This window comes from Dipodomys merriami, unplaced genomic scaffold (assembly GCF_024711535.1).
Source record: "Dipodomys merriami isolate MVZ:Mamm:240054 unplaced genomic scaffold, mDipMer1.0.p SCAF_13, whole genome shotgun sequence".
In the NCBI taxonomy this organism is placed as follows: domain Eukaryota; kingdom Metazoa; phylum Chordata; class Mammalia; order Rodentia; family Heteromyidae; genus Dipodomys; species Dipodomys merriami.
In genome coordinates, this window is record NW_027202604.1 from 41213447 (window position 1) to 41229419 (window position 15973).

The 15973-nt window shown below is 45.1% G+C and overlaps 1 protein-coding gene across 3 annotated transcripts in view; it reads left to right on the forward strand.

Moving 5' to 3' along the window:
• LOC138824864 (MICOS complex subunit Mic25-like) overlaps positions 1-15973 on the forward strand; it is a 223714-nt gene that overhangs the window by 116653 nt on the left and 91088 nt on the right. For all 3 annotated transcript variants that reach the window (XM_070019264.1, XM_070019265.1, XM_070019266.1), the window contains exon 5: positions 8216-8299. In XM_070019264.1, the coding sequence (XP_069875365.1) occupies positions 8216-8299 (84 nt within the window). The remainder of the gene's footprint in view (positions 1-8215; positions 8300-15973) is intronic.

The window sequence follows — 15973 nt, forward strand, 5'->3', positions numbered from 1 at the left end:
GATTTTTTAAAAAGCTGTTTGTGTTAAAAATATATTGCATTACTTCAAGAATTATTTAAGAACTTTATAAAGGCATCCTTCTTGGATTTCTCTGAATTTCAGAGATCTGTAATCTGTTGTCTTTAATAAATTTTGGAAATTCATGGGCTTTATCTTCTCATTCTTTTATTTCTTCATTCCAGTTACATGCATCCTTTGGGCATTTGATCTTAACCTATAGATCCTGGGTGCTTTGTTCCATTTTATTTTTTTTTCTTTAAAAAATTATTGTTATTATAAAAGTGGTTACAGAGGGGCTACAGGTACATAAGTCAGGTAAAGAGTACTTTTTTTTCGGGGCGGGGGGAGTATGTTACCCCTTCCCTTGCTGTCTCCCAGGTTTCCCTCCCATTCCCACCCACAAGTTACCTAGTTCATTTTCAACATAGTGTCCAGTGAGTACCATTGCTACATTTGTTCATCCTTTGTTCCTCCATTTTGGTGTCTCCCCTTACACTTCCCAAAACATATAAACTAACAGTACAAAAAGGAAAGAAAACAAAAAAAAAAAAAAAAAAAGAAAGAAAGAAAGAAAGACCTGTTTTCATTTCCTGGATATTTTTTATTCTTTTATTATATTTTGGTTTGGATGATGATTTGTTTCCAAGTTCATCCTTTCCTCTGCTGTCTCAATACAGTATGATAATAACCCAAGATTTCATACTATACCATTTCTAGCATGTTAGTGAAATGATAGAATAACAGCCTCTGAAAATCCCCTTCCAGAGATGAAAATACTGACAAAAATAGTCAGAATCTACTTTTTCAGAACTCAAAATTAACCCAGAGCTTATGGCAATCCAGGAGCATTTGTTCAAGAAAAACTGGAGACTTAAAGAGTTAGAACAGCAAAGATTTGGGCCATCTTAATTTGTCCTACTCCATCCTTCCCCCTACAGCCCATAGGCAGCAGGTCAGCCTGTAGCCTGACAGCCATAGGAAGGGTAAGGGGTTGGAGTTCTTTCAGAGCCCCATTTCCAGTGAATTGCCCTTGTTTTTCCTGTCTGCTAATTCCCTGGAAGACCCCACTTGCAAGGCTGTATTTATTTGACCTAATTGTCAAAACAACTGGAGGCAATTGTTGAACATTATGGCTGTTTGAGGAGGTAGATATCAGTTTAGGAAAACAATAGGATGACCAGGAAGGCTAGAAAGTGGATTCTCCATAGGAGGTTTTGAAGTGCTCCTACATATTTCTGGCAATCTAGGCAAGTACACATATAGGGGCGGTATACAAGATCTCAGAGATCCATACCTAGACACATCATAATCAAGATGTCAGAAGGCAAGCCAAACAAAATGTATTGAAGATTGCAGGAGAGGAGTGATTTATAGAGGAGCAATTCCCAGTAAGATTCAAGCTGATTTCTCCTCATATAAAAGTAGAGTTTCTATCTCTATGGAGTTTCTCCATAACCTCACATGCGTCATGTATACCTTTCTCTATACATCTAGAACTAATAGGTTAGCATAGCTCTGTGCAGTTCCTGTATGTTGATCTAACATTTGGGCCATTGGTGGTCTGATTCTCTTTTATCATTATATGGTCATTATTTTTTTTCCTGCCTTCCTGTCTTCTTCCCTCTTCCCTCTTCCCTTCCTCCCTTCCTGCCTGCCTACCTGCCTTCCTGCCTTCTTTCTTTCCTATGTACATATTTAACATATTTTATTGAATGTTCAAACTTTTGTATAAATGGAATGAAACACTAATACACCGGAATATATATATCTAGTGAAGGTTTTGTGTGTGTGTGTGTGTGTGTGTGTGTGTGTGTGTGTGTGTGTGTGTGTGTGTGTGTGTGTGTGTGTGTGTGTGTGTGTGTGTGTGTGTGTGTGTGTGTGTGTGTGTGTGTGTGTGTGTGTGTGTGTGTGTGTGTGTGTGTGTGGTGGAATTTGAACTCTCTGCCTGGGTGCTGTCCCTGAGCTCTTCAGCTCAAGGTGAGTGCTCTACTAGTGAAGGGTTTTTTTTTGTTGTTGTTCTTTAAGACAGTTACAGGGTTTCCTGTAAGTAGCTTATGGTTGAGCATTCTTTTATCCATAATGATCATCTTTTTCCTCTATGTGTGAGATTAATCAGTTTACATTTTGTGTTTGCTATTTACTGCTAATTACAAAATCAAGTAGCTTAAATCAATGAGTATTCATGTGTGGTGGTGTCTGGTGCTTGTGGGCCAGATATCCAGGCATGGATTAGTAAGTGGTTCCTGTGCCTCCAGGTTCCTCACAGTGCTTTTGTTGAAGTGTCTTCTTGTTCTGTTGCCTCTGAAGGCCCCACTGGTAGGATCCTCAAGCCCACTGGTGACTTGCTACCAGGAGTCAGTTTCTCATGGGCTGATGGTCTGAGGGTCTCAATTCCTCATCGGCTATTGGCCAGTGCAACCCACAGTTTGTTACCACACAGGTATCTCCATAGGCAGCTCATTAAAACAGAAGCTTGTTTCATTAGCATGCGCAATCATAGAGAGTGGAAAGAGAGTGTGAGCCAGACAGACATCACTGTCTTGTGCAGTCACACCTCAGAAGTGACATTATGTCCCATTTTTTATCTTGAGGGCTGGGTGAAGTAGTCACCAGGTGCAATACCCACTGGGAATCTCATGCCTGAGTGCCAGAAGCCAGGGATGGTCGGGAGCATTTTAGCATTTAGTAGCATTTGGGATGACAGACTTACTTGTTTCTACAATTTCATTTGGTACTTTCTGCTTACTGTCTCCATCGCTATTTTTCTCCATGCTCATGTCCTTCTCCTTACCCCCACATCTTGCTCCCTGTGTTCTCTTCCTTCATCTTCACTCTCACTCATGTCCACATTGCTGTCCTTTAACCTGCCTGTTGTTCTGACAGACTCTACCTCCTGCCTCTGCTTATCCCTTCTGTGTTCTTCCCTGGAAGTGCCCATTCCACAGGCCTGGGCCATCCAGACCTGGCCTGGTTCCCACCTCCTCTTGCATGCTCTTAACCTTTGTCTTTCTTTGGTTCATATCTCTGAACTATATCCAGGTCACCCTCAGCTTTGGTTTGTCTTGTCAGTTTATTTTTTTTTTTTTGAAGATTTAAAAGATCTAATATTATGTTATGGGATTTGCCCATTTCAAGTTTGTAACTTCTTTTTTATAAATCACAAGTTATTCCTTTATCTTTTTGAGCACTTTAAATGTATATATTTAAAATTCTTTATCAATGAGAAATTTTAATACTGGCTAGATATTTGATGACATGAAATAATTATTGTTACTTTTAAAATTTGCAATCATATTCTGGTTCTCCTTATCTTTTAGAGCAATATATTGAAGGATGCACAGTGAAATAATTTGCTGTAAAATACTTGTTGATAAAGAGGATAGAGGGTGGGGCTGGGAAGGTGGCTCAGTGGTAGAGCGCTTGCCTTGCATGCATGAGGCCCTGGGTTCGATTCCTCAGCACCACATAAGTAAAAAGGAAAAAGCCGGAAGTGGTGCTGTGGCTCAAGTGGTAGAGTGCTAGCCTTGAGCTGAAGAGCTCAGGGACAGCGCTCAGGCCCAGAGTTCAGGCCCCATGACCCGGGCCCTCCGGCCCCCCCCCCCAAAAAAAAAAAAGAGGATAGAGGGTATAGTTGAAAGATCTTAGTTTCAGGTTGTTGAAGCTTGTTTGGTTATGTCTATCTGCACTTACTCTGTTTTGTGTTTACATTATAAAAGTGGTTTTAAAATCTTCTGTCATATGGTCCCATAAAATTAATTTCATCGGGAGTGATTTCATATTTCAGCTGTTGAATTGCTGGTAGCCTAATTACATTTTTGCGTATTTGAAATTGGCTTGCAGGCTTATTTTGAGTAGGCAGTTTGACTTTTGTTGCTTTGTTTTTCTCTCCCTTTCTGCATGGCCTTTTCTTACTGCCTGACATTTCCCTTGTTGCCTATATGGTATCAGAAGGCAGACCAAATTTGGCTGCTCTTTCTGAAGGTCTCCATAGTAGTGCTGGGGACCCTGTAGAGTAAGAGCTGAGTCTGTGGGTTCTGGGTTCATTGGTGCTCCAGGGCTAGTCTGTCGCCTCTCAGCTGCCTAGGTTTATGCAGACAGCATGTGGATCTGATCTTTGGGAATCTTTAATGTCCATTTTTTAATTCAGAAGGAGCCCTCATCTCCAGCTGTCCAGTCCCCTGTCTCTGTGGAACATGGTTTATTCCCATTCTGAAGGATAGAGAGGTCTCGGCTGTTCCTGAAGCCCAGCAGGCATGTAGCTTCTGCCCCACCCACTCACTGCTTTTTGTTTCTCTTCTGTGTTAGACACTTTAGTTTTGTCTTTGAACCAGGCCATGTCTTTTTGGTGGTCTGCTTTTACCTGCTGTTGCTCTGTGTTTGGAGCAGTGGTGGTACATCGAAGTGTGAACACACAGTGCTACCTGGACTAGAGGAGCGCCTGACCAATCCACTGAAGGCTCCTGTGACCGTTCAGACTCCTTCCACTGTCTTTGCATCAGATATAACATACTTAATACAGCATCCTATTTCTCAGAAGACTTTTTTGGAAATCTCGAACAAAATAGCAACCTAGTACCTCAGACTTGTTTTATCTTATGGTCTCTTTAGCATGTATCAGTCTCTGAAATTATGTGAGAGAGAGAGAGAGAGAGAGAGAGAGAGAGAGAGAGAGAGAGAGAGAGAGAGAGAGAGAGAGAGAGAGAGAGAGAGAGAGAGAGAGAGATTCGTGGGGCTTGAACTCTGGGCTTGGGAGCTATCCCTCAACTCTTCAGCTCAAGGCAAGTGCTCTACCACTTGAGCCACAGTGCCACTTCTTGTTTTCTAGTGGTTTATTGGAGATAAGAGTCTCACGGAATTTCCTGCCCAGGCTGGCTTTGAACAGTGATCCTAAGATCTCAGCCTCCTGAGTAGCTAGGATTACAGGCCTGAGCCACTGGTGCCTGGCTCTCTCTCTATTTTTTTTTATTTTAATTTTTACTTTTAGTTTTTTGTTGATCATGGGACTTGAACCTGGGCTTGGGCGCTGTCCCTGCTCTCTTTGGCTCAAGGCAAGCGCTTTACCACTTGAGCCACAGTTTTTCTAGTGGTTTGTTGGAGATGAGACACTCAGGACTTTCCTGCCCAGTCTGGCTTAGAACAGTGATCCTCAGATCTCAGCCTCCTGAATAGCTAGGATTATAGGCGTGAGCCACCAGCAGCTGGCTTCAAATTATTTTATTTATCTGCACACACATTTACCTCTCCCACTGGGATCTAAGCTCTGTGAGAACAGAAACTGTCTCCCTGGTCTCCCTGGTATCTGCAGCCCCTTCACAACCATGTCTGACATAAAGTAGACACTCAGAAACATGCTGAGAAGTTCCTGAGTCAGTCACTGAGGCCTGCCTGTGCTCCTTGATTCTAATGTCATGCTGAGAGTTACATTTTGTGTGGCCTCTCTTGAGTGCTAGGAAGCAGGTGTTAGACTGTTGAGCAGCTGTGTCAAGTGACCCTTTTTGTCTGCTGTGTTTCTTGACTTACCATTCTAAATCTTTGGGTATCTGTTCTGACTGGGCACTAACATCCAGATATTTGCATCACATTCTCTTTGCACTGCCCTTTTTCACATGTCACCTCAGTGGCTGTCATCAGTCATGAGATTTCTTTATAAACCTTAGAGGAGATGAGAGCTGGCAGGCAGCACAGGGTAGTGGCAGAGGCGCAGTGTAGGTGGCCACTTGCTGGTCTCGAGGTATTGGAGACATGGCATAGAGCTTCCAACCAAGGGGAAGACAGACTCATTCCTTTCTAAAAGCTCGTTATGTCTTTACTTGACCACTGCCTAGCTGTGTTATGTATTGATATCAATAGAAAAATGCCCTAAATGTTCCCTAATTGTCCTTAATCCTCCTTTTTCTCCTTTCTTCTTCCTTTTTTGCTCTTCCTCTTCTCTTCAGGTGGTACTGGGATAGAGGGCCTTAAGCTTGGTTGGCAAGTTCTCTATAATTTAAGCCACTATTCTAGCCTTTAAAAATTGTGTTTGCTTTATTTTATTATTTATTTATTTATTTATTTATTTATTTATTTATTTATTTATTTATTTATTTATTTATTTATTTTGTCCAAGTCTGTCCTTATACCAAGAGCCTCCTACCTTCCTGTGTAGCTGGGATTATAATCACATGCCAACTGGGATCTTGCTAACTTTTGCTCAGGCTGCTTAGAACTATGATCCTCCTACTCTGTCTCCAGAGTAGGTAATATTAAAAGCATTTACACTCAATCTTCAACCTTTCTTTTTTGTGCGTGTGTATGTGTAATCTTTCTCTCTGAGGAAGTGCCAGTGATTGGGCATCTCTACTGAGTACTTTAGTTCTGCATCCCATGCCATCTTGTTGGCACAGACTTGGAAGCTACTGGCTGAGTGTTGTGGCAGCTTCTGCCCCAAAGACGGATCATAGATGTCATTTAGATACAGGGTAAATGCATGGATGAGCCTCCAAGTCCCTTCTGCCCCAGTTGCCCCTAGTGAATAGTAGGTGAAGAGGCTCAGGAGGATCTTGCTTTCAGATGTCATGTCCCTGCTTGACTGGAATGACTGGTTAGAGAATGGCAGGCCCAGGACTCTGTGTAGTTCTCTTTCCTGGCTGTAACAGTATCAAATGAACTTCTTCTTTGTTGCACCAGGATTATTCCCAGTTCATTGCTGGGCTGTTGAGAGACCCGGTACGATTAGCTGTGCTTGTATTACTGGGACATAACCTTGACATCCACTTTGAAAGATCTCCAAGATCTCCAAGATATTTCGAAGCACTTAACCTTAGTAGTTTGTGTTTGACTTTGCAGAGGTGTTGGCATTCTAGAGGCCTTCTTGGCATTTTTAGGTATTCTATAGCATCTGGGGAGCAATAGTTCTACTTTCCCTCCACTTGTCAGGTAAGGGAAAACACAAAACATGGAGGGCAGCTTGATCAAGGCTACACTACGAGTTAAAGCCATTGTTACAGCTCCCATCTCAGGACACAGCCTGACACCTCGCCCCGCTGGCCAGGCACTCCCTGGGGCAGTGGCTCCTTCCTCAAGCCTTTCACCTGATACTGTGCATTAGTAGGGTTTTGGTCAGGTCCTATTGCTGATGGTTCCAACAGGTTCCAGGCTGGTATCACTTCCAAGGAGATGGGTTTTCAGCAACTTCCATTTTTATCCTCTCTCATATTTTTGCAAGGTTCATACCCAGGTGCTGATACCATCATATGTTTTAGAAAGAAAAGCTCAGGGCTTAGTCACCAGGAACCCAGGCCCATGCTCAGGCAGACTCAAGCCTACCATGGGGCATGACCATTGCTGCAGGCCCAAAAGCAGTTCAGGAAAGCTCCTGAGTGGGTTTAAAGACATGGACATCCCAGTCAAGGTATTTGTGCTGCTTTTCTGCCATGATTCTGGTGATCTTTGTGAAGGCCTTGAACTATTCTGTATTTCTTTTCCGATTTTCCTGAACTGTCAAGCAGTCCTGTGGTTCTGGGGAATGGAGATAGTTCTATTCCAGTTTACACACTCTGTCAGAGGAAGCTGGGACTTCTGTGGAAGTCATCCATTTAACCTGGACTAAAGCCCAGGTCTGCTACTCCAGGTTGCTTTCCCTGGTTAGCTGAAGCTGCTCCTAACTACTTGGGTGCTTGTTCTCTATCCTTACTGCTCAGGCTGTGGGCTAGTGGCATGAATGCTGCAAGTGTCAGGACTCCACAGCCTGGTGCCCAGCCTGCCCTTCCACACCATGGGACTCTCACCCAGCCACAACCTATCTTGACAAAGGGTCAGCCTCCAGCTCCTCTAGAGCAACAGAGCTGTGGATCAGTCTTTGGCCTCTCTGTTGTGTCTGTTTCCTCACCTGTAGTGGGGGATTATAATAACCCTGCCTGCCTCATGGAGGTGTTGGAAGGAGCATGGCAGACAGTCTGTGGGAGGCACATGAACAGCACTTGGCAGATAGTAAGCATTCAATAAACGTTAGTGATTATCATCTGCAAAACGGTTTTAATAATTACCTACCTTGAAGGGTTGTTGTGAAAATTAAGCATAATATATGTGAACGATCTGCCATATTGTGGGGTTTTGGGTTCATTATTGCTGTTCTACTCATTCTGAATATTGTTGTGAGCAGAAATGTCAGTCTCCTTCTCCCTGCAGCCTCCATTGTGGCTGGCGGCTAACACAGGCTTTGTTCTCTCCCAACTAGGCCAGGGAGCTGGAGAGCAGAGAGGCAGAGCTCCAACGCCGGGACACCTTCTACAAAGAGCAGCTGGGGCGCATCGAGAAGAAGGTAGGCCGAAGATTGGCTTCTCTCAGAGGCCAGGTACCATAGGTACCCAATCAGGATACACCACCATCATGGGGAAAAGAGAGCTGAGGCCTAAACCCTCTGGTCCAAATGCCTGTCACCCTGTGAACACGCCTTCCCGCATTCCGCAGCCAGCACCGCAGTTCCAGCCTTTCAACAAGTTACATTCACAAAATAATTGGTTTTTAATTGGCCTGGTTTTTGTTGAATGTGGCTGGCTCTGCTATAGTTCGATTTTAGAAAAAAATTAACTTTCACCACAGGGCGGTGCTGAGAACCAATACACCTTTCTTACTTCAGTTAAGCTGCATTGAGTAAAAATAATAATAACGTGAAGTCTTGCTATACAAATACATTAATGTTGTATTATTGATTTTCTCCTGGGAGCAGGGAAGATCAAAGTGCATTGCTGCTACACACTCACTGCTGTTCTAAAGACAGGCCTTTGAAATGAATGAGATTTAAAGACACATCTCATACCTTTAAAAAATGCCTATAATAAACAGCTGAGGAAAATTCATTGGGTAACTTGCTTACTTGGGATGGGGGTGGTTAATTTGTTGATTATGACAGATTTTCCAAAGAAATGGCATAAAACATGGAGGAGAGATGGCTGAGAGGCTAAAAAAAAAGTTGTTCTCCTTCATGCCTGAGACAGCATGCCAAGCAACCTGAGCCATCAGCTTATTGCAGGCAAATCTTCGTGAATCATTTGTCACGGTTTGGAGCTTTGAAATTGACAGTTTGCTTGAGGGGCTTGATTTCCACAGGGGCTTTCTCCAATGCTGTGCCACAGTGGGGTCTGGCAGAGATGTGGATCCTAGATTCCCAGACAGAGGGGACAGGAGGAGGGTAGCCTTCTGTGTGTACACACACACACTCTCTCTCTCTCTCTCTCTCTCTCTCTCTCTCTCTCTCTCTCTCTCTCTCTCTCTCTCTCTCTCTCTCTCTCTCTCTCTCTCTGTGTCTCTCTCTAGCACCTTAAGGAAAGAGTCAGGATTAACCACAGGAACCCCTGAGATGCTGATGGTGGTCCCCACTGTCTCTGAGCTGCTTGCAAGTGGCCCATAACAAGCCAGTGCTTCACAGAGCAGGCTCAGGCACAGGTTTGACTGTAACTTGCGGAATGACAAAGATTGTGATTTGAGGTCCCAGAAAAGGATAGAAAAACTCCACCAGCCAAAGCCCTAATTATCACAGTTGCCCATATGTTCACAGGCACAGATTTTTTTTTCAGCTTTGGTCTCCTGCTGTGCTTCTCTGTGTCACTATCTCTGGGCTTGGCTGCTAGAAGGATGTGTACACATGTCTTGTTGGAGAAGGAAGGGCAATAGCCTCACCACATTTTTTCCTTCTCCTATTTTCTCTTCTCGTCTCCCATTTCTACTTCAGTTTTCTCCTGCAAAACTAGTTCCCTGCTTTGCAGAAGGAAGCTAAGCCCTTCATTATGTATTCCTCCCCTCCTTTGGTAATGTGGAGTCCAGACTCCTTATGCATGCAGATAGGAGCTTTTGGGAAAATGGGAGGTTTTCTTACATCTTGTGGACAGTTATTAAATGCTTCCAGAAGGAGGTGCAAAAACATACTTTCCACCTCTTAAACACAGCATTTTGCTCTCTGTAGTGAAAAGGGAAAGCACCTTCACATCTCAGGAAGTAAGATTGGGGAGGGAGATAGCAGGGATTACAGGGTGCTGCAGAAAGAGGGGAGAGGCAGAATAATAAGGCTTAATTATATTAGTTTTGAAAAAGGTTTTCAATCTTTTCTGTGGATAATTTTATCCCTGTAATGGCTGAGAAGATGGAAAACACAGCATTCAACAGTCTTTTTTATTAGCTGTTGCTTTTATACAATTTGATTTTCATTTGTTGAATACTCTTAGATCTTGACATTTTCAGCTTCCTTACACATAGCTCCAAGATCTTCCAAGCATCATGCTCCTTCCTTTCCCTTCCCCTCCCCCTCCCCCTCCCCTTTCTCTTTTCCTCTTTCCCCATCTCCCTGTGTATCTCTGTGTCTCTATCTCTGTGTCTCTGTCTGTCTGTCTGTCTTTCTTTTTCTCTCTTTCGTCTTTATTTCTTCATTTCAAGTTTGGACATTGACAGTGGAAAGGTGTTTAGAGGGATATGGACCAGCTGCATTGTCATCCTTGACCTACCCAAAGAGTTCAGAGTGCTATCACAAGGGCAGTTGGGGTGGGAGAGGGGGAGGCCTGGGCTTTGGGGTGTGTCCAAGGCTAGCTCAAAGCTCACTACCTGCCCACCTGTAGGATTCAGCCCTAGAGTTCTTTGTGATCCTGTGGTACTGCAGTGTTTCCCCGCCAAGTTGATCATTCTTTGGAGTAGAAATCATAGAGCTCCTATGCTTTTAAGCTTTCTGAGTAATTGTTCCTCATACTCACACTGCAGAATCTAAGTGAAGAGTGCTTTTTCCATTTCACCAAAGAGAGCAGTGAGCGGAGGATGCAGGGCTCTTGCCAGGATGTCATGGAACCTGAAGCGTAGAATCCTGGACATGCTGTTCGTAGGACACAGTAGTAGGGCTTAACTGACAGAACCTGGGCACCAGAGCCCACAGCTTAGGGCCGCCAGTTCTATATCACCAGTCACTGTGCCTCCTTATATCTCCATTTCCTCATCTGTTCGTCAGAGATAACTGCTATTTTCTTTTCTTTTTTTGCCAGTCCTGGGGCTTGAACTCGGCCCGGGCACAGTTTCTGAACCTCTCTGTGGTCAAGGCTAGCACTCTACCATTTGAGCCATAGCACCATATACGGCCTTTTCTGTTTATGTGGTACTGAGGAATCGAACCTAGGGCTTCATGCACGCTAGGCACGTACTCTACCACTAAGCCTCATTCCTAGCCCTATAACTGCTATTTTCTATAGGAGTGAATGGCAGGGTTACAGGAAGCACTATCCTTGGAAATATTGATGTGTTCCAAATAGCTAGAGCACGTGCGCGCATGTGCGCATGCGTGCAAGCACACAAGCAATAGGAGATGAGGTGAATTTTATCATTGACCTGAACCCTTAACCTTCTGAGTTGAGGAAGCCTCATCCCTGGGCTTTATCAGGCTTTTCTCTGATGCCTACCAGGAGTCCATAGGTCATGCAGTGTATTGGAGGCTGGGCCAGCAGTTGCAAAACAAGTCCATTTCATCAGTATGCTGGGATGTGTAGCAGGAAGGTGAAATCTTCAACCACCTGTACTGAGTCATAGTCACTGAACATCCTGCTATCTTAACTGCTCTCCTACTAGACACTATGCCTTGCTAACCTGCAACTGTAACTTTTGCAGAAAGCAAAAGGACTAGGAGTGGGATCCACCAGCACCATGCCTAGATTTAGCGCCTCCTGGAACTAGGGTGACTTGGGCCTATGGAACCAGCATGTCTTCTAGCAGAACTCTGTATATTGAGAGGCTCTGGCATAAACTCTTGACAGCCCATGGACCTTGACCGCTTGGACTGGCCAAGACCTTGTCTTCCGTGGTTGGCCATGGTAGGAACAAGTATGCTCTGAGGCCAGGCAGATATCACTCTAGTTTCTACCTTGATCACAGGGAATAGCCTTGTGGCTCTACGCTCATTTCGTTTATGCTTTCTGTAGCCTCAGTTTCCTTATCTTGGAAGTGCAGATAGTGAAACGAACCTGCCAGTTATCTTAGAATGAGCGATAATTTATATAAAAAAATCAGAATACACCCTTGAATATTATTTCCTTCCACTTTTCTCTTCTGTAAGAAATGTATGGACATTCGTTAATGTTGCACTGATTTAAGTCTGCCAAATGCTAGACTCAGAAATGGTTCAGACAGGTGGTTCTTGTCTCCTCATGGGAGGGAAGAGTGTCTTGAGGATTAGAACACCAGATGAGAGGAAATTTGTGTGCTGGCTTCTCTGACTCCTAGTTCTAGTGGAAGATCTTGTCTTACTTTTTTCCAAACTCAGCAGCTACCCATTTGAGGGAGCATCAGAGCTAGCATCTAGGATTAAACCAGGGGAAAAGGGAGAAACTTAGAAATGTGTGTGTTCTTCCTGGATTCTAGTTCTTCCCCCAGAATGTCAGGTTCCCTCCTGTCCCTCTCATACATACATGCTGTTCTCTACTGCTGCAGTGATCAGCCATCCATTCCCTCCTTTCTGACCTTCAGTGTGGGGCATCTTAAGAAAAGACTGATCAGATCCTGCCAGCCCTGCACACTCTTCACCCATGACACTCCACAAAGCCTGCCTATTCCAGGCATACCTGTCTCACCCTGGTCACTTGATAAATCAGTTGGTGTGTTCAGGAAAACAAGCTGTTCTAGTGTTCAGTAAGCATGGGAGAAGTGCCCAGCCCCATTCAACATCAGGGAAATGCAGAGCCCAGCTACAAGGAGAGGAATGGCCAAGCAGAAAGATGGACCCCCAAGTTCTGAGAAGGATATGCCTTAGGGCAAATTTGCAAGCATTGCTGGCAGCAGCTTACATTGACATAGATATTTTATGACCTGTTGTCTAGGATCTGGTAGAGTTGAACATAGGAATGCCCTGGGTCCCAGGAGAAGTGTGCTAGTAGGTTCCTAGAAATACTATGAAATGTTCCTAGTGGCAACATTCATGATAGCCCCAAATTACCAACAGGAGAATTGATTAATTACAGCAGGAGTGAGAATGAGTCATCTACATTATAGGCGTTAATATGGAAGACTCTTCAAACACAGTTAGGCGAAAGAGGCCAGACAGAGATGCATGCCTGCAAATTGTGTTATGTATTTGTATAAAGCTCAAAAACAGCAGAACCAAATCTGTGGTGGGTGGAAGCAAGTAGATGGTTAGGCATGGGAGGGTTTGTGACTGGAAGGAGGACATGAAGGTTGGGGCAAGGTGAGACCAGTGTGCCCACCTAGAGAGGGTTCACCTCACTGGGCACTGGAGGCTGGGCTCTTCTGACTGTTACTGTGCTAGACAGGAAAAGGCCAGCTGGGTGGTTCAGTGGCCTCTGCTGCCCGTCACCACCTTACACCCTCCTTGCTCTCCTGCTAGGCTCTGCCAAGGGCTTTTTTCTCCAAAGACCAGGGGGCCTAACAGGTCCTGAATTACTGTTCCAGCTAGGCTGCGCACATGTATTTTTTCTTTCCTCCTCACTGACTAAAGGGCAGGAAACAGAGAAAGGTTACACACCCTGCTCAAAGATGCACTGGGACATGTGTAGGCCCTGCTGCAAGCCCAGATCTGAATGTGTAGTCTTCTGGGACCTTGTCTCCTGTGAGTTCCTATAACTCAAGTGCCCCCCACTCCTGACCAGTGTGATTATATATCTGTTTCCACTGTGAAAGAGTTCCCAGAATACTGTATCTGGAGCTGTAGTGCAGGGAGCATGGGGCGTGGGCACAGGGTGGAGGCTGGGTGTGAAGCTGGCTTGCCCAACTGGTACTAGCACAACTGTTTCCATTCCCCCCTTTGTCCTCCCCTGGGGCCTGGCACCTGATAGCAGATTCGAGTACTCACCCCATCATTTTGTACCTACTGTTAACATCAGTGGTTGCCTCTGTTCTCACTGGGAAGGTCTAAGCACTGAGTTATTGCGGGCTGGTTCAGAAGGGGTGATTCATCACCCCAAGGGATGGGGATGCAGATGCAGTCGCTGGCATAGACTAGGTGCTCAGTAAATGTTTGTGTGTGTCAGCAGTACGTGGTGACACAGCAGAGTTTCAGGAAGTAGGGGGAGCTTTGCCCACAGTGCTGCTTGGTGAAGCCCTGTTGGAGAATCAACAGGATGCTTGCTGCAGCCAGAAGGGAAGACGCGGTGAGGCTGTGGCTCTGGGTGGGCAGTCCAGCCTCGGACATGGCGCTCGGGCCAAGCGGGCAGCATGAGATTGTGAGTGGCCTGGCTGGCATGTGTCACCTTCACTGAGCAAACATAATGTTGGGAGTTCTTGAAGGCTAAAAGCTAGAGAGACGTTTGAGCATGAGTGCCCAGGAAAATAATGGTACCATTAAGAGAAAAAAAATTATTGAACCACTCCGCTTGTGGAAGGTGATGAGTTTAATTCTGGACATGTGGTGATGAGGCAGAGGTGGCCAGCAAATGATGGAGACATGTCAGGCAGGGAGCTCTGTGCTTACAAGATGATAGTCATTATGATTTTGTGAGCCTGTGCAGTGTCTGCCAAGCCCCTTCCTTTTCATAAGTTATCACTAATCCTGGCAGCAGCCCTGCAAGGTAGATTATATTACACATGTTGTACAAATGAAAAAACTCGGAAGCAGGCTGAGCAAGCTGCCAGAAGCCATGCAGCTGATAGATGAAGGCAGGTCCATAGAGCTCCCGAGTCAGCTCCTGCCACCACATCCTGCTGCCTCCCCACTAGGGCTCAGGAAGAGACGTTCCAAGAAGGCTGTGTCCCCAGGCTGAGTGCTGCTGGACAAGAGCCTGCCTCCTCCACCTCTCTTGGAGGGCCTGAGAGCCGTATGGCCTCTGCCGTGGGAGCAGCTGGGTTGGGGTGAGCCGAACACAGAGGAGGTAGAGAAAATAGGTACTGGCCATTCTTTTAAGAAGTTTCATCAGAGAGGATGTTAGTGGCTTTAAGGGGGAATGATGTAAGCATGTTTAATAAGGAGGGATCCAAGGGAAGCGCCCCGTCTTGAGTTAGAGGAGGAGATGCCACGGAAGGGACACCTCTGCCTGGAGTAAACAAATGATGCGTCTCATGGCAAGAACAGTGGCCGCACCTGCTCAGATGTTGCCAGTTGTCCTGTTCTGTCAGGCCTAGGGTTGATGCTAGGCATTTAGAGTAGGCTTACCATTTGGGAGGTGAGACAGGTGGTAAGGACTCTCTGTGTGAGAGGTCTGCAGAGAGCAGGGGACAGAGGAGGGAGTGGTGCAGTGACCCGAAAAGAGTACAGTGAGACTTAGGGAGCACTGAGGAGGGACAACAATGACAGTGGCCTGAGACAGGGAGATGAGACACGGCAAGGAGGAGCCTGCCTCCAGACCACGGAGGAGAGTGCTCATTTGTTTATTGCTGAGGTCACTTTGGAACCCAAAGGACTTTGGAAGATTTTTGAATCCAGAAGTTATTTACCAAGTTGGTCTAGACAGGATGCCCAGCCAACAGTGTTCACCATTTCTCTTTTGCTATATGGCACCACTATAAAAGGGTTTTCAACATGTACTGAACTGCATAGTGAAATGGTATACTGCTTAGAGACCTGTGACTGCTTTCTTACAGGATGGGGTTCTTTATTCCTGTCTGGTGGATTCATGTCCTTTGATAAGAGTAATCTGAGACATAGAAAGATACAGAGAAACTGAGAATCAGTTAGCTCTTTCACTTGGGAGCAAAGGGCCCCAAGGCAATTATCTAGTTGGAGAATCACTTGGTACAGTGGTGAGCATTTGGGCTTCGGATCTAGATTGCTTGAGTTGGGACTGTGTCCTCCCCATTGATTTGTTATGAGGATGATGCAGACACTTAGATCCTTGAGTCTTGGAGGTCTGCTTCTTTGCAAGAATGGCACTATTAATTACATTTTGTGTTTACATATGAAAGATATAACATTGAAACTAGCCTCTAGAAGTATATTCTGTATTAGTGGTAGCTGCTTTTACTATTGCCAGTCAACTCATAATGGTAGAACTGCTGTTCTTCTTGTCTTTAGAGGTCGTGC